The sequence below is a fragment of the Gadus morhua genome, chromosome 12 (assembly GCF_902167405.1).
Source record: "Gadus morhua chromosome 12, gadMor3.0, whole genome shotgun sequence".
Lineage (NCBI taxonomy): Eukaryota > Metazoa > Chordata > Actinopteri > Gadiformes > Gadidae > Gadus > Gadus morhua.
Genome location: NC_044059.1, coordinates 29,420,311 through 29,439,461, shown reverse-complemented (window position 1 = coordinate 29,439,461; position 19,151 = coordinate 29,420,311). Strand labels below are relative to the sequence as shown.

General features: G+C 44.9%; 1 protein-coding gene across 2 annotated transcripts; it reads right to left on the bottom strand.

The window, feature by feature from the left end:
- Positions 1-108: 108 nt before the first annotated feature.
- On the bottom strand, positions 109-10,362 carry LOC115555625 (protein NLRC3). Of its 2 annotated transcripts, none has more exons than XM_030372596.1 (10): positions 10,219-10,362; positions 8,840-8,961; positions 7,576-7,657; positions 7,160-7,391; positions 5,160-6,906; positions 4,394-4,567; positions 3,729-3,902; positions 2,402-2,587; positions 2,256-2,302; positions 109-1,823 (listed from the first exon to the last, which is right to left on the bottom strand). In XM_030372596.1, exons 2-10 carry the CDS (start codon positions 8,908-8,910, stop codon positions 1,267-1,269), a joined length of 3,270 nt encoding a protein of 1,089 aa, XP_030228456.1. In that variant the 5' UTR covers positions 8,911-8,961; positions 10,219-10,362; the 3' UTR covers positions 109-1,266. The 2 variants fall into 2 exon arrangements, with proteins under 2 accessions (XP_030228456.1, XP_030228457.1); XM_030372597.1 differs by having other exon boundaries at positions 7,160-7,355.
- Between the last annotated feature and the right edge of the window lie 8,789 nt (positions 10,363-19,151).

The following is a 19,151-nucleotide window of genomic DNA, read 5'->3' as shown; positions in this document are numbered from 1 at the left end:
GCTATACAGGCATTCGGCATTATTTAGTGGTTTTAATCTACTATGCATATTAAGCACACGCACAGAAACGTTCGGAGGACAAGCTCAGCCAAGGAAACCAAACTACAGTCGACTTTCACTTTTTTAATAAGAAACATTTTGTTACCAGGATTTAAATCATTTAAAAGTAATGTACAATAATGCAAAAATGTATATTAAAGCAGAAAATAGAACTATATTTCTGTAAAAACAAAAACAAAAAACACATTCATATTAAGAGCATTGGACATCACCAAACAAAAACTAAATTTTGAAAAACCGAATTACCCTGTTAATCATCAACACAGATAATTTGGTTACTGCATGATGCACATCTCCTTCATGTGATATTTTGAATGCCCACATTATTTTAAATGTTTCACTTTGAAAACGTTTTACTTTGGTAAAGCAAAGGAGCCATGAGGCCCCGACCGCGGCCGTAGTGTCACTTCCCTCCACCCCCCCCCCCCCCCCCCCCCAACAGCGCAGATCTCAAACCCTTCCAAAGGTCAACTCTCAGACCCCTGCCCTTTCTTGTGACCCAATAAAATAATTATATCTGGCTTTGGCAAAGCTTTTCCCACTGTCTCTGCAGTGCAGTGGGAGTTAAAGATAATAGAAGAATCTGTATTTATAATACAAAGGCTTATCTTTTCCTAGTTCTAGAAATAAAATCGAAAAATTATTAATTGTTGATTTTATAATTTGTTATAAAGAGTCAAACAGATCGGAAGTACAATCATTTGATGGGCCGGTAATGATCAACACTGCCCCTCTCAGACCATGGACAGACAAGAGCAGACAGCTGAAGCAAGCGGGCTTGAATTTGAACTGGAATTGGAAGACCCTGGCCGTTTTATGATTGAAAGGATCGTTTTGGTAAAAAAAACAAAAAACTAGAAAGGGTTAATTGCATTACTAGTAATGCATGTTTTCATCTGTTTTCTGAGCAATTAATCAATAAAACTCTTGAATCTCGAATCATTAACACAGGCCGACAAATACAAACCTGAGCCTTTTTATAAATTAATGAATGACTTTTATCACTTGGGTAACTGTTTGTGACGGACTGTACGTTGTGTGCCGTTACGCACTAGTTGGTGGACAGGTTATTTTAGTTTATTGTATTCTGGTTCTGAGTCTTCTCGTGAAAAAAAGCCCCATGGTTCCTGATGTAAGGCGCTTTGTAAGTCGAGGTTGTGATCATTATATGGATGCATATACCTTGGTGCCGGTCTGTGGACGCGTTCAGAGCTGACACAAGCTCACCGAGGACCCAGAGGCACACGGCGTGAAGCCAAAGCCGGGGTACAGCCGCTCGGTGAACCGGGACTGAAAGGTGTGGACGTGTCGCCGCACGCCCGAGGACACTCGGTAGAAGGACAGCGTGCCGGCGTGCCAGTCCAGGAACACCCCCACCCTCTCCGAGCCCGGGCCGGCCTTCAGCGGCGGCGGCGGGACGAACACCAGCGTTCCCTTCTGGTTGTTGGCGGCCGTGTAGTGGTCCGGGGAGCAGTACAGGCTCCAGGACTCCTCGTTCCCTCCCAGGCAGCACTCCAAGCTCTCGCCCTTCCTGGTGATGCCCTTGTAGGTGACGCCGATGGAGACCAGCCCGGTCCACTCCACCTCCCAGTAGCAGCGGCTGTTCAGGCCCTCCCGGCAGAGCACCTGCCGGCTGTAGTCGAAGCGGTCGGCGTGGCGAGCGCAGCGCTGCCTCTCGCTCACCAGGGTCACCCCGCGGCCGTCGGCCGACAGACACAGCCTCCGGTGAGCGGACTTCTGCTCCAGGGTCAGCTCACAGGCGTCTGGTGGGGAGACAAGACGGCCACAGGCTGATTGTTTGGGGGCGGGGATAACCCCGATTGGTTAAGCCTAAAAAAAAAAATTGTTTGGTTCCGGTTTTCGACCCTGTCAATTTATATGCGACCCAAATTATTTTATGAGCTTTAAAAAAAAAAATCTAGTTTTTCTCGAGCAAATTTTCTCGTTTTTTAATGAAAACAACCTACCTATCATTCGCTGCCGCTGGAAAAAATAAAATAAAAAATTAAAATAAATGCCCTACCTACCTACGACCTCAACTTTCAACCAACAGGAACCAAACTTTTTTTTTTTTTTAGGCCTTAGGTCGTTTAAACAGACTTGGTGAAGACGAATGGTTTCTGCCATCATCTGGATTAGGGATGGAATGAGAGGGCGCCCGGCGTTTAGATCAACTAGATACTTTAGTTACTTACACTTGAGCAGACCAGGCTTTAGCCGCTGCTCTCCACAGTGCTCCACACTGGGGGGGGGACAAAGTCAGAAAACATGGACATTCATAAACATAACCGTTGAAGAAGAGCAAACATTCCTCCACGATTCACCGCTGGCCTCCTCTTACCCGAGTGTGTGTAGTCTCCAGCTGGGGTCCTCCAGGCCAGCAGAGAGCAGCACCGCTCCTGGTTGGATCAGCACCTCTCCTGGGTGGTTGTAGCTGAGGTCCAGCTCTCTCAGATGGGAGGGGTTGGAGCTCAGAGCCGAGGCCAGAGAAGCACAGCCCTCCTGTGTGACCAGGCAGCCAGACAACCTGCTCGCCCAGACACCGTAGACAAACAGAAGACAAGGTCATTGAAACGTGTTTACATTAGAGCTTTCCCAAACGATTATTTTTCAAACGATTAATCTAGCGATTATTTTTTCGATTAGTCGACTAATCTAACGACTAATTTTACGAATGATGATCATCGAATGATTATTTTTTCAGTTACCGATTATTTCACATTATTTCATCAATGTAACTTTTTCACACAGCATGGATATCAAAACATTTGTTGTTAAAATATCAACATTTATTAAACATTTCTTTAACATGCCACTTTTTTGTGCAATAACATTGTGCAAACACGGCACTTAAATTGTGCAAACTGCAAAATAGTGCATTTTGATGCCATATGTAGTATCTAACAAATGAACAAAATAGGTCAATCAGGAGGAATATACCAAATATAAAAATACGGTTCTACTCCTTCCTCCCTCTCTCATTGTGCAAACTGAAAAATAATGCACTGCCACCTAAGAGACCCTTCGAAAAGGATTTATGTAATTTAAATTGTCAACTTGTAGTGTGTGTTTACTACTTAGAACTGGTTGCTAGATCGTGGAATTTCGAAAGTCAACTGCTATACTAGAACTACATAACATGACAAAAGTTCTCTTTTCACCAGAGTATAAAATCCGAACCTGACAAAGTCAATTCATAATATTGTAATGACCACGGAAGAGGCAGTGAATGAAGTGATCAGACAGCTTATTATATACCTAATAAACAGTTGGAACACGCAAGACCGGTCACCATAGCAACGCTGGTAAACAAACCCTCGGAGCTCGGCTTTTGGCCGAGTTTTATACCACCAGCCTCTGTGCTCCCGCTACTGCTTACCGCCGCCATTGTTATGAATTTAAATGATTGGCGACTAGCGTTCTGGTGCATATTTACCGCCACGACGAATTTTTGAAGTCGATTTACATACATGTCAATAATGCACCACAAGTCAATAATGCACCACATGTCAATAATGCAACACAGGTCAGTAATGCACCACAGGTCAATAATGCACCACACGGCAATAATGCACCACATGTCAATAATGCACCACATGTCAATAATGCACCACATGTCAATAACGTAGCCTGCGCTGATCTTGTGCCTTCACAGGTGTAAGACTGACCTCAGAGTTTCCAGTTTACAATGGGAGCTCTCCAGTCCGGCACAGAGCAGCTTCACCCCAGAGTCCCTCAGGTTGTTGGTGCTCAGGTCCAGCTCTTTCAGACTACAGGACTCTGAGCTCAGGACTGCGGCGAGAACTTCACAGGAGGCCTCCGACAGATTACAGCTCTTCAACCTGTACCAATAAAAACATTAGTATATTCTATTGGATTTTCTATTTGTTTTACATTTGCCCAAATTGTTTTACACAAGCATTTGAAACAGAGAAACAGACAGCAAGTTAAAATCGTGTACTTTGAGCCTTTAGGTTTAACTCTAGCAGTAAACTGCATCAGCTAAGTCGTAAGACAGAGTTGTTCCTTTTTTTTTTTTTTTTTTTTTTTTTACTTGAACAAACTATTCTCTTCCGTGTTTTAGGAGACGATTTAAATAATTAAAAAAGTTCAAGAAGTTCCCAGACATGGACATGAGCTTGATTCAAGACAATTGATGATGATGATTATGACTGAAATAGCGGTCTACAAGATATTGGTTAAAACCAATGTGTGGACATGCAGAGAAATATCATTGGGATCATCATCAATGTCAATAATGTAAATGGTTCATTTGTTAGGATGTTTCAAATGACAGGTTGTCACATGGTTTAATTATTTGTGTAAAACCTGCCTCAGGATCTCCAGTTTACAGTGAGCGCTCCGGAGGCCGGGAGACAGCAGCTTCACCCCGGGGTCCTGCAGGTCATTGGCGCTGAGGTCCAGCTCCCGGAGACTGAAGGAGACGGAGCCCAGCACGGACGAGAGGGCCTCGCAGCATCCCTCCGACAGGTTACAACCGTTTAGGCTTCACACACACACACACACACACACACACACACACACACACACACACACACACACACACACACACACACACACACACACACACACACACACACACACACACACACACACACACACTTTGAAATATTGATCACAGAGTTGAGTGAGTGAACTACGTTAAACATTCACATTTGTTTTGATTATAATTATATTCAGTCGTTTCCCCGAGGACTTATTCCATTGGCAGTGCTGAGGTGTGTGAGGTGAACTATAGCGATATAGGTATTGAAGGGGACATACTACACCACCAGGTGTGAGTGTGATTAGCCATCACTAGCCGTTCTGAAAATGTACAACTTCTGACATCACAGGTGGGCGTGTCCACCTAGATGTGTGCTGGATAGATCAGGTCTTACCAGCCCGCTCAGTGGACTGTAGCAAACGTTGCTCATCTATCCAGCACACATCTAGGTGGACACGCCCGCCTGTGATGTCATAAGCTGCACATTTTCAAAACGGCTTGTAAAGGCTAACCACGCTCACACCTGATGGTATAATATGCCCTTAAGTAACGATTATAAATATGTTACTACTTAAATGTTCTGCTCACTTACAGAGATATTTTTGAGGCTTTGACTATTGGCAGCAGTCTCCGCAGAGTGTCCTCTGAGGCAGTGTACTTCTTGAGGTCGAACAGGGCCAGGTCCATCTCTGAAGACAGTATCAGGAAGATCAGTGCTGACCACTGCGCAGGGGCCAGGGTCTCTCTGGAGAGCCAGGCCCTCAGGTACTGCTGCATCTCCACCACCAGCATCGGGTCGTTCATCTCCCGCAGGAAGTGGAACAGCTTGACGATGTTCTCCGGAGGCACGTTCTCTCGGATCCTCTTGTGGACGTAGTGGATGGTGTTCTGATTGGTCATCGAGGTGGTCTGCTTCACCACGCCTCGGAGGAGCGTCTGGTTGGACTGCACCGAGAGGCCCAGCACGAAGCGCACGAACGAGTCCAGGTGTCCGTTCTCGCACATCAGAGCCTGGTCGATGGCGCTCTGGTAGATGAGGCGCACATCGGGGAGCTGTCCGCGCACCATGGTGGGCTGGGTCAACGACAGCAGGTTGACCCCCGTGTTGATGAAGGCGGCGAACACGTAGACGGCGGCCAGGAACTCCTGGAGGCTCAGGTGGCCGAAGGTGAACACCTCGTCGTGGTAGAGCTCCCGCTCCTCTTTAAAGATGTGGTTGAAGATTCCGGGGTACATCTGAGCATCTTTGATATCCACCCCAAACTCCTGCAGGTCTTCTTCGTAGAAGATCATGATGCCTTTGTTCACCTGGTCGAACGCCAGCTTCCCCAAGGCCATAATGAGCTTCCTGATTTTGGTATTCCAGTTCGGATCTGCCCGAAGCTTAGCGTGATTCTTTGCGTTACCCGGCAGGCAGTGAGACGACAGGTAGTGGATGTACATTTCAGTCACGTTCTTGGGCATGGTGTAACTCGGGGCGGTTGCGATGGCGTGCTCCAGAACAGTGCCGGTGATCCAGCAGAAGGACGGGACACAACACATGTTGTACAGACTTTGCGACGTCTTGATAATGGTGAGCATTTTGCTGGCTAGCCGCTTCTTTTTGAACCTGCTCCGGAAGTACTCTTCCTTCTGTGGGTCGGTGAAGCCTCTCATTTCGGTCACCATGTCCACGTGCTCGGGGGGGATGAGGCTGATCACCGCCGCCGCCGGCTGGGTCGTGATCCAGATGCGAGCGGAGGGAAGCAGGTTTCCTTGGATGAGGTTAGTCAGCACCGCGTCCACCGAGACCGTTTGGTTGACGTCGGTACAGATCTCATTGTTCTTAAAATCCAGGGACAACCGGCACTCGTCCAGACCGTCCAGGATGAACACGACTCTGTACTTGTCAAAGTTGTCCACCTCAGCTTTTTTCGTGACGTAAAATGAGTGATGGAGAAGTTCCACTAGGCTGGACTTCCTGTCTCTGAGCAAACTAAGTTCTTTGAACGAGAAAGGAAACACGAAATGTACATTCTGATTGGCTGTCCCGTCGGCCCATTCCATGATGAACTTGTGTATGAAAACTGTTTTACCGATGCCAGAGACTCCCGTGGTCAACATTGTTCTGATCGGCTGATCTTTCCCCGGTAAGGGTATAAAGATCTCGGAGCATTCCAAGGTGAATCCTTCAATGGCTCTGATATCTGGTGCGTGGTTGAGATCCCCGCTGCTCTCTGACACGTAGAGTGGATTGTAAATGATGGGATGTCTTTGTTTAAAAAAGGATGCAAACAGAGAGTGGGACTTGGCCTTCAGACTAGATTTGAGATTACGTTGGCAAGAAACAGCGAGGGTTTCTGTATGGAAAAACAAACACAGAGAGGAAGACATCATTAGTAAAAATATACATCTCCCCTTTCTGTCAGGTGCAACATTGGTGAATGGAAACGCATTTATATTACGTCATGTTCTAATTCCATCTGAAATAGGGGGTTTACTGGCTCTCTAAGATCATCAACTGTACAAATATTCAAACATTAAATATAGCATACGTAGACAATATTGAACAGCATGTTAGAGAAGCTGGTGGGGGAAACATAAGACTCTTACTGCTGTGAACGTTCTCAGCGATCTCGTCCTGGTTCATGTTCCTGAGGAAGCCCAGGGCCAGCTTCACCACCTCGTCTCTGGCGCCGCGCGTCAGGTCGCTGTCCTCGCTGTCGGACTCTTCTTCGGGCTCTTCCCGGGGCTCCTCGCCGCCCTCCGGCGCGTTGACCCCCATGAACTTCCCCATCTTGTGCAGCTCCTTCATCACAAAAGAGATGATCTGCCCCTTGCGTTGCTAGACAAAAATAACAGTGATGACCCGAGAACTTTTAATGTCCTGATTAGCATTATAGATTAGAACGTTTGTGTTAATGCTATACATCTTCTATGAATGTATACTTCCTGTCTATTCTGCTTTAATTAATACATCATTTATAAGATCCCCAAACCCTCAGTGTCCGGTGTGCACTGCGACCCACCTCAAACATGGCCTCCATGGCCAGCTGCCGCTCCGACTCTGACTGGTCGGGGAGCGCGACCTCTGACCCCTCCTGGAGGGGTCTGTGGATCGAGCAGAGGGATTTTAGAGACAAACACACTGGAGGCGGCGAAACATGAGTTACTAAACCACTGTACTGCCATGGATGAGTAAATGGACTGCATCTTATACAGCGCATTGTTGTAACCAGAGGCCACCCAAAGCGCTTTACAATAGTGCCTCACAATCACCTTCATACAAACATTCAAACACCGACGGCGGCGTCAGCCACGCAAGGCGACAGCCGACATCGGGAGCAGTAGGCATTAGGTGCCTTGCTCAGGTACACCTTGACACTCAGCTAGGAGGTAGGGATGCATGGTATATCTGCATTAATATCGGCATTTTTTAACATATCGGCATCAGTCAGAGTAAAATTGGGCCGATATCCACAACCGATATCCTCTAGTTGGTGTTTGTGTGTCGGGAGAGGGAGAAGGAGGGGGATTTGGCCATGTGTATAGGGGGATTATTAATCAACACGGCGACTGCGCGCGCAGAATGACCCCAAAAAGAAAATTTGTTTGACCAGTTGCCATGGTTATCTCTGTGTGGTTGCGGTGTTAATTAGCGATGTTGACACAGCTCACTGTTACCTTAAACTGTAATCAGAAAACGCGGTTACATGCTATAGACCCTATAGTATCTGTGGTATAAAGGCTGGGACGAATTTCAAATTATAAATATGTACACTCTATGCTGACAGTATAGACGTCACAATTCCCATTGAAACGAATGGCGCGGTGATTATTCTTCAAAACGAGAGCTGGTAAATTGTGAAAAATTAATTAAACTGTTACGCAGTTAAACGCTATAGACCCTAGTATAGGTTGGTTGGTAAAGATTGGTTACTTATGTTTTATTGGTAGCCCTTTAACCTTGTTATTTGGAAGTTAAATACGGTCTGAAAATAAATGAAGACATTCAAAAATTCCATTTGCATGATTTTCAGTCGGTACAAAATCTTATCATCTCAGAAACTTTTTTTTAAAAAACATATATCGCTAACGCTAAATATAGGTTATCAGCCATAACAGCAAAATTAATATCGGATATCGGCATCGGCCAAATTTTTCATATCGGTGCATCCCTACTTGGAGGAGCTGGGGATCTGACCAGCAACCTCGCGGTCACCAGTCAACCCCGAGCTAATGCCGGCTGAGTAGTTGACATGATGCTGGGAGAGAGAGAAGGCCAGCTCGTACCGGTTGTTGTTGCAGGGACAGCCATCCTCAGAGAGCGTGGGCGGATCCATGGGGGAGGAGTTACTTGCCATGACTGCCCGTCTCGACCCAGGTCAGGTTCAAGTGGCGGCACCTGATGAACTCTGGGAAGAACAGTTCTCATGTTCAATCGTTTTGACTTCAACCTCCGGTTCACGTTCAACAAAGAATGGAAGCCCACAATGTGTTTTCAGATGGTAGTGTGCCGACAAAATATTAGTTTTATAACAACGTAGTCCTCCCAAGAGGCTGCCAAGAGACGGTAGACAGCATGCAGTGAGGAATCGTTACGCTGTGGAAGTGATTGTGTTTTATATAAAGGTTAGAAATGAATGCCATATCTGTAACACAATAACCATTGCATTTCTAGTGGCTGTATACGAGTGCGGTCAACACATACATCTTTGTAACAACACGAATACAGGACAACAAGCTATAATCAGAGGGGAATCATAATGAGGTAACAAGTATACAATTGATATACCATCAGAAAAGCATTAAAAAACGTGTTTGTTGCTGGGAGATATCCCCTGAACAAGTGTTCTCTGCCTCTAAAAGGGAAATATTGTAGGCCAGAGTTGTTTGTCATTACTTCTAACTAGGGTTCACCAGCTAGTTAAGGCGTGTTAACATGCACGTCAAGTAGATGGCTAAGACACTCCACCAAAACTTCGTTCTCATCAGCAGCCTGATTTCGTCTAGCTTGTCAAACCTGAAGTGTGGCTGTGGCCCAAGGGACCATATATGACTGCTGTGCTCATTGGTCCGTTTTAATAACCCTGAGTTAAGGAACGAAGTACAGGTACACATTTTGCATGCTCCATATAACAGATGGCCTCAAAGGTTAGATGTTATCTAGGATGGCTCATCATTCTCACTCTCTCAAAAGTTCAGCAGCACCTGGTCGGGGTTATTAAGTGTCGCTGGAGTAAGGTCAATTGTCATATTCTGTGCATAGTTACAGGCGGCTCTCCTCATTGAGCTGTATGTAGTATTGACTTCGTACGAGTTAGTTTGTCGACTAGTTAGTTGGTTAGTAGTGGACGAGAGGACGACGCAGTTGGACTCCAGTATGCGGAAATACGGAGCCCCTTCCTCGTCGATCACATCCTGCTGCTCTACGTGCTAAAACAACCGCGTTTTCTCTTCAAAACCGACAGGAACTATAAAGTGACACCGTTTAACATACCTGTTGTAGGCCACACCACATAAAGCCTGATAACAGTTCTAGTTTGACGGGTTTCTGACTCCACCGACAGCCTGTACGTAGCCTAACCGAATCCTATACAATACGATACAATACAATCCGTAATACACAAACTAACTTCTACAGTGGCTGTATTACGTGAAGTGGGGGCTACCTGGATGATTCCGTGGAGTGAAATAAGGCCACTTCCTACCGTCCGACAAAAGTAAAACGAAAGTATCGTGCTCCGACTCGTCAACCTGTGCTAAACAAGGAGTCAAAAAAAGGAGAGGGAGAGTTGTTCTTTTGGCCCCGCCCCCTCTGCCCTCATCCAATGGTTGCGAACGGTCTCTCCCTCCCTCTCTTCATTATTACCCTGTTGTGCCAACCAGTTTATCGAGCGTCAGTGTTGCCAGATTGGGCCAGATTGGGCGGGAATCGGTCCCAATCTGGCAACGTTGTCCACTGACTGTCTCTTCCTAGTTAAAAGTTGTAGTGAGGTCCCTTCTTTAATAGGTCCATGGAGAAACCACAGCCACTGGCCCCTACTTAATTTATGACAATCAGTTTGCATGTGGACATATATATATAACTTTATGAAATTAATAATAAAGGCAACTCAGAAAAACCCTACAAAGTCTATAAAGCCTACACTATTTTATTGTACTGTAAAAAATATTATTGTTGTTTCCAGTGCCAAAAATACATTTTCGGTTAGAAAAGGGAATTAAATCTGATTCCACAGCGCTTCATACTCCAGGCCCCGGGGGGGCGCTGATGAACCTAAGTACAGGAGAGTAAACAACAACAAAATAAGACGGGCTGAGTCTTCTCTGCAGTCTGCAAGATCACAATCGAAATGTCATGTTCGAGGGCTGACCGACCAAGCCTTAATAAAACTACCGTCATAGTAACTCAGTTCAACGGCTGTGAAACAATGTTGACCTGTTCCTTGATTAGACTTTGTATTAGTTATGCCATGTCACACTAAACTCCTGCTTACTAACGGTGTACCAGCACGGCCATGTAGGTGTTGCACCCCCAGCACCTTGTTAACATCGTGGTTAATGAGCCATCTATAGGATATGCTCATGTTCAGCATAATGCTTGTGACCTCATTGTGACCTCTTCGGTCAGTTTACAGTTTACATTCGAGTTTCTCTCATAATTCTGGCTCCGATAATATTTCGGTTCAATCTAATTGTACACATTGTAATGTTTAATCTTTCACTTTCCATTAACCGGTGAAGCTTTCGGCTACCATTAGGGGGCGGTAATCGTCCACAAACGGCTAAAACACATCCCAAAATAAATTCCTGGTATTTCTCACCTAAGCAAGCTTAATATGAATATACTGTATATGAGGGTATATTACTATGAGTATAACTGCCTTTATTCAGCAGAATAATAACATGTATAGCTGCTCATGGACCGGCTTCATTATGTGCTGTATCGAGGTGATGTATCCTAGCATCTATGGAGCAGCAACAGTCTGCACAGCTGCTGAAAGCGAGGACGTTCACACACCAATCACACCTCTGACAGTGGCCAAGGAGGAGGAAGAGAGGAGGAGGAGGAGGAGGAGGAGGAGGAGGAGGGCGGGGAGGAGGAGGAGGACGGAGGAGGAGGGAGGTGAAGGAGGATGCTGAGGAGGGGGAGGAGGAGGAGGAGGGCACGGAGCATGAGTGCAGGAATTCCACTCTTTCTCTGAGTGCGCATCTTTCCTCTGTCCCTCTGCAACACGCACGCTCACATATTCGCACTGTCTGTTGCTAAGCAACTGCAAAATAAAGCGGCAGGCTTGGAAGAAGCCATGGATGGGGAAGGAGCGAGAGGATGAGCAGGACAAGGGGAGAGTAAAACACAAAGGCAGCTATGGGGAGGAGGGAGGGACAGGGAGTGATGACATTATGTGATCCACAAGTGTTTATTTTGCCTTTACACATAATCACGCCGGGGCTGTGCCGGTAACCGCTTCTGACTTCTGTGTCCCCGCCTTGCAACCAATCAGCGATGGCTAGGGGGGCGGGATTTGGTGGTTTCCACGGTTGCCTGAGTGATTGACGGCCGGGCTCCTGCGGTGGAGCGCGCAGCAGTGTGTCACTGGTGCTCCCGCTATCCTGGGAGGTTGTTCACTGAGACAGAAACGTCTAGGAGAGGGGAGAACAGAACATGCCCACATGTGAGTTAATGGGGCAGACGATCTAAAACAGCAGCTCCTTCGCCTCATCTTCACTCCTTCCTGACAACTGATGGAATGGAAGGAGCTGGCTGAAGGGAAGGAAGGAAGCAGGACAAGGAATTTGACAGCGCAAGCCTCTCACCACTTTCTCCTGGCTGGGGTTACTTGTTCTTCCCCAGCAGTGAATCTGAGGATACATATACCAAGTCAAACACAGGTGAGTGACTGTGTGTGTGTGTGTGTGTGTGTGTGTGTGTGTGTGTGTGTGTGTGTGTGTGTGTGTGTGTGTGTGTGTGTGTGTGTGTGTGTGTGTGTGTGTGTGTGTGTGTGTGTGTGTGACAGAGTATCTGAGAGTATTAGGGAGAGAGAGCGGACCGAGAGAGGAAACTGTTGTCGAGGTACTGGTACAGACTGGGTATTACACAATCAAATCGATATCATGTATGATACTGCTGTATATTATAGCTTTAAAGGCTAAACAGACTTCGGACTCCTGGCCAGTGACAGCTATATGTAGAAACATGCAGAACTACCTCTTGAATTGTAACTAATTGCTTGTCATCACGTCAGTCAATACAGAAGTATATGTTTGAGGATGGCTGTGGGCGACTGGTATTCCACTCCAGGCTTTTCTGCATAGGTGGGAGCAGTATATTAATTATATAATGTAGCTTCTATTCTCCAGTACGAGGGCTAGAACATCGTGCTGTCTCACCAATGCAGGGCTATTATGTCAACTTCATCTCTATCTGGAGGAGTCTATCTGGAGCTGTTAGTTACATTTCTTAATATTGATGGTCAATTATGAGGAACTTGACTTAAATAATTGAATCTGTTTATTTGTCCATGTATCCTTCTGGAATTAAATGTACGATTATTTAAAAAATTCTGTTGCATGTAAAGAGAGGGTCATCTTAGCCCTTAAGGGCGCAGGGAAGGTAATAACTGTGAGTGTTATACTTGGATAGAAGATGGGGGAGTCACTCTGAGGTAGGATGTAGAATATAGCCCTTAGACTGACCTACTTCTACGCTCATGTGAGGGGAAAGCCTGCTTGTTAACTTAAAACAAAAAGCCATACATTTACCTGAATGTCACTTGACCGTAACCATTTGAACTTTAACCATCATCATCAAATCCGTAAGAGAACCATTCCTTACATTCAGGTGGAATGTGCACCAGAAAAGTCCATCTTGTTGTACAGTTTAGTCCCCAATTTATTCTGTGTACACACATTGAATATGTGATTCAATGAGTTAGTAGCACTGATTAGTATCCTACTACTGCCAAGCAGTGGCTATGTTATTGCTACTGGCAATGTCACAGCATGGGTTTAGTTATTCCTGCAGTGGCTTCATGCCCCCCTCAGTATATCTGAAACAAGGAACAGGTTTGGTCAATCACTGGACAGCCAATCAGCATTTAGAGATGGATAAACTTCACGGTCTTCGTCTTCGTCTTCATTTGGGCCTTAGAAAAGTTTCAGTTTAACTGGGTAAAACTGTTCTGGTTTCTCAATAGAAATATGTAAAGATAAATATATATATATATATATATATATATATATATATATATATATATATTTACGTTTGTAGAAGATGGTACTGGTAGAGGAGATTATGTTCATCATCATCTGACATGGCTACATTACAGTGTTGATTTTTCAGCCTGGAGATTTTGTTCTCTCTGCGTAGGAGGAAACATCTCACCTTACTGCTGTCCCTGCATATATTAAACATGGGAATCAATATCTGCTTTATGAGACATCTCAAAGCTAATTCTCAGCTTCTCTGAACCGTTCTATGCAAAGCAGGAGAGCATCCAAGCAAATGAGCAGAGAGACATAACAAATCCGTATTATCTGGCTATTCAAATAAATACCTTGCACACAATACAATTCTCTCTCTCTCTCTCTCTCTCTCTCTCTCTCACACACACACACACACACACACACACACACACACACACACACACACACACACACACACACACACACACACACACACACACACACACACACACACACACACACACACACACACACGCAATCAACCTCACCAGCATTGCTTTGCTACTCTGTGCTACCAGTTCTCCTCTTTAGTCATCAAGTCTCAAGTCTGAAGCCCAACATAATTGAAGGCTTGCCCCATGCTCTCGGGAGGTACTCACTCACTTCTCTGTATTAAGGTGTTTTTTTTTTACTGCTCTTCAACATATTCATCATCAATCTAATGCTTTTATTTTCCAAAACATTGTTAACATCCCTATTTATGCACAATATTTGCAAGTTAAATGATATGACGTCTACTTTTCATAGCTAACCATAGGACTGCTGTCACAATACAGGATACTCGGTTTAGCCTTAAGGCTAAAGCACAACTAGGTAAATGTTTTGCTGTGGGACCTTGCTGCTGAATGCCTGACCTAGCTCAGCCACAGCTTTGGGTACTGTAATAAAAGCACAGTATATAACATGTGATAACCTTCAAATCGCCAATTAGTGGAACCCAAAGAATCTGTGGACCACTCCAGGCTCGCCCCCCCACACAAGGATCTTGAGCCACCAGTTACAATAGGCCAGTCAGACCAGTGAGCCACCAGTTACAATAGGCCAGTCAGACCAGTGAGCCACCAGTTACAATAGGCCAGTCAGACCAGTGAGCCACCAGTTACAATAGGCCAGTCAGACCAGTGAGCCACCAATTACAATAGGCCAGTCAGACCAGTGAGCCACCAGTTACAATAGGCCAGTCAGACCAGTGAGCCAACAGTTACAATAGGCCGGTCAGACCAGTGAGCCACCAGTTACAATAGGCCGGTCAGACCAGTGAGCCACCAGTTACAATAGGCCGGTCAGACCAGTGAGCCACCAGTTACAATAGGCCGGTCAGACCAGTGAGCCACCAGTTACAGTAGGCTGGTCAGACCAGTGAGCCACCAGTTACAATAGGCCGGTCAGACCAGTGAGCCACCAGTTACAATAGGGCCTAAAAAAAAATTTTGTTTGGTTCCGGTTTCCGACCGACCCTGTCAATTTATGTGCGACCCAAATTATTTTATGAGCTTTATAAAAAAAAAAAAAAAAAAATATTATTATTTTTTTGATGCAAACTATAATTACGTTCTGGTACAGCACCTCTTCATTCTGAACAAGGATGAGCGAATTTTCTCGTTTTTAAATGAAAACAACCTACCTATCATTCGCTGCCGCTGGAAAAAATAAAATAAAAAAATAAAATAAATTCCCTACCTACCCATGACCTCAACTGACCACCAACAGGAACCAAACTTTTTTTTTTTTTAGGCCTAGGCCGGTCAGACCAGTGAGCCGACAGTTACAATAGGCCGGTCAGACCAGTGAGCCACCAGTTACAGTAGGCTGGTCAGACCAGTGAGCCACCAGTTCCCGTGTTGGTGTTAGGGTACATTTCTCTCTGTAGGACAAAACTATTTAGCCTTTTGAATATCGTTGATCGTCGCTCATTAGAGGGGCTAAAATATCAGAAAGTGAATTCTTGATTTCTCGGTCAGCTCTGACTATTTTTCCGCTTCAATCAAAGGTCTTGGACATTTGGTTTTATCCCCTTAGCTTTGAAGATTGATGAGTGGAAAGATGATGTCAGGGACTGTTTCTTTGCAGAGTTGGCATATCCGTGGAGGACACAGAAAGATGCCTGAATAAAGCAGATCAAATGGATGTAGGTCCTGAAGAAACTAGGGCACAGCATATTCAGAGGCATGCCCAGTGCAGCAGCCACAGATGGAACAGACAGACAGATGGAACAGACAGACAGACAGACAGACAGACAGACAGACAGACAGACAGACAGACAGACAGACAGACAGACAGACAGACAGACAGACAGACAGACAGACAGACAGACAGACAGACAGTGCAGAGGTGCACTTGAGTAAATAATCTTTGGAAATTAAGGAATGGGATGTATCTACCTTTTTGTGTACGTGTGTTTGCATGTGTGTGTTTTTTTTTTTTGTGTGTGTGTTTTCTCTGTTATGCCAAAACAATTACATCGTCTGAATTTCATTCATTCTTGCTTTATTTCCCGGATCTGATTCTTGATTGGCTGTCTAACTATCAATGACTGCCAGTGGTGTGTGTTTGTGTGTATGTGTGTGTGTGTGTGTGTGTGTGTGTGTGTGTGTGTGTGTGTGTGTGTGTGTGTGTGTGTGTGTGTGTGTGTGTGTGTGTGTGTGTGTGTGTGTGTGTGTGCGTGTAACTTTTCATTTGTCTATGTATAGTTACTGTATGGTTGCGTCACCCACAGTTGTATTGTGAAACCATAGAAATTAGAGGAGAAAAAGATGGATAAGAGATGCAGTTTCAAATGAGGACAGAAATGCTGATGAAAACAAACGCTTTGCCGAACTAGATGGCCTTCCATAGACCGGTGTCAAATAAAATGCAAGGTGTCACACTGTGAAAGACGGCGAGTTCATTTTGCTGTCATAAAAAATGAACATCTAAAAATAACCTCAATATGTAGAGCGGGGAGTGTATTTTGGATGCATGAAAAGCCCCACATGATCCGGAGTGAGATGGCCATTTATCAGGGGAGCGAAGACAGAAGCGCTGCTTTGGGAATAGTGTGTGGCGGTCCCAGGCTTTGACGGAACAAAGAGTAGGCCCAGCCGCCGCGTGCGTCCCAACCCTCAGCCAAATGCTTCCCGTCAGAATGCATCCTGTACACCTGACTGCCGTACTGCTTCTGTATTGATGCTGTCCAACGCCGTATTATACTGAGGCTGCTGAGGTAAGCCAACTCTTCCTGATGGAGCTTCTCCTTTCTGAAACCTTACTGTACGGTCCTGTCTGAATTCTTTCTGTTGGAGCTTATCCTCTCTGAACTCTCCCTGTCCGATCCTTTACTGTTAGAGGTATTTGTGTCGTGACTGTCCAAACTCTTCATGTACGAGAGCCTTCCTGTCCAAACTCTTCCTGTTAGATTCCTTCCTGTCCAAACTCTTCATGTAAGAGCCATTCCTCTCCAAACCCTTCCTTGAGGTCTTCTTGTAGTGTCTTTGTCCAAACTCTTCCTGTTAGAGGTCTTCCTTAAGGGTCTTCTTGTAGTGTCTTTGTCCAAACTCTTCCTGTTAGAACTTGTCAAGTACTGATGTGTCAGAACTCATTGTCTAGTGACAGTGAGAACAGAGTATCCCAGCTGTATTGCAATAGGTGGTATAGACTGTTTGGAACAAGTTTGGGAAATGAATCAGCATATTTTATCAATATAATCCAAACATCCAGTGGGTTTACAGCTGTGGCTGTGAGGTGGACATCATATGTCCCTTCTATACGACGTTGAAAACTAGATGTTAGGTGTTATATTTAGAGACTTGTGATAAACTGAATCATTCCTTATAACAATGCTAAACTCCCTCATAATCAGTGCATTCAAATTGACTTTGAATTATTATAAAACTCAGATGAGAGATGATAGTGATACAACTATGATATAATGATTATTTTTTACATTAATTGAATCCTGAGTTAAGAATTTAGTTGATTTCCTCTGTATATTGATTTGTATTTAATTAAGACCACCCACAGGACTTGCTATTCGATTTATGTGTTAGCTTAACCTTGTTGAGATAAGGACTTCCACTCAATTAATATCAAACCAACACAATAACCTAATCAATGACAAAAACTTGAAACAAGTCGTTTCAGGAGGCTCAGCTGAAGAACATCATTCCTTTACTCTAATCCTCCGAAGTAAGTGCTTGGAGATAATGCAAAGCTGCAATGCTGCATCTCGAACTGGTGATGGAATTATGAAATAGAATTGTGATGCCTAAATAATAGCCTGTTACTAGCATCTCTCTCCACATCATAGTTTTCTGCAGCTCTGCAGGGTTACCATAGCACCAGAATGAAAAGTCAGCCCACACACTCACTCACTCACTCTCTATATCTCTTCTTCTCTCTCTCTCTCTCTCTCTCTCTCTCTCTCTCTCTCTCTCTCTCTCTCTCTCCTCTCTCTCTCTCTCTCTCTCTCTCTCTCTCTCTCTCTCTCTCTCTCTCTCTCCTGTCAGCCAGTGTCTCCTGCCTACAATCTGTGTCCCTAAACAGCATTATCATTTCTCAGCTGTTTTAATCTTCTTTGTGTTTCTGTGTGCGTTTGTTAAATTGTGTGATGATGGCATAGGCATTCGCATTGTGTAGATGCATTTGTCCAGTCTGACTACGTATGTATCGGTGTGTGTGTGGGTGGTTATTGAAGCTGAATAGTCATGTTTAGAAGAGCACATCTGCATATTCATAGCATGTACACACACACACACAAACATACGCACACACTCACACAGACACACACACACACACACACACACACAAACACAAAACATTCGCACATACACTAACTTGCTCGCAGTGGAGAGTGGGATGAGAGTACAGCCTCACAGATCCCCTCCAATCAGAATCAGGCTGCATTGTCCAAATATGCTCGCAATGAAAGGTATTTCTTTTATTTTTTCAAAATGCTCAAATGCGCACACAACATTTACTGTAAAAATGTTGGCTGATAGAAAACAGGAAGGATCAGTTGGATGCTGTTACTCACTGGTAAAACTGTTATGTTTTAGCCTATAAGTATGTTCTTAAACTTTAAACCATTTACCTTACTTAAACAATTCCCTCTCTAAACCATAGAACTGGGCTTCACTAAAGCACCATAGTATCTACGCACTCTGACCCACCACATAGTACAGGACTATGGTGATGTAATGTTAAATGTGTTATCTAACTCATGGATGTATGAAGATGTAACACCACATCAGTGGAACCTTATCATGCTGGCCCTGCGTCTTGCTGCCGCTCCTCCTCCTCCTCCTCCTCCTCCTCCTCCTCCTCCTCCTCCTCCTCCTCCTCCTCCTCTGCCCACCCCCTGACCCTCTGCCCACTCCTC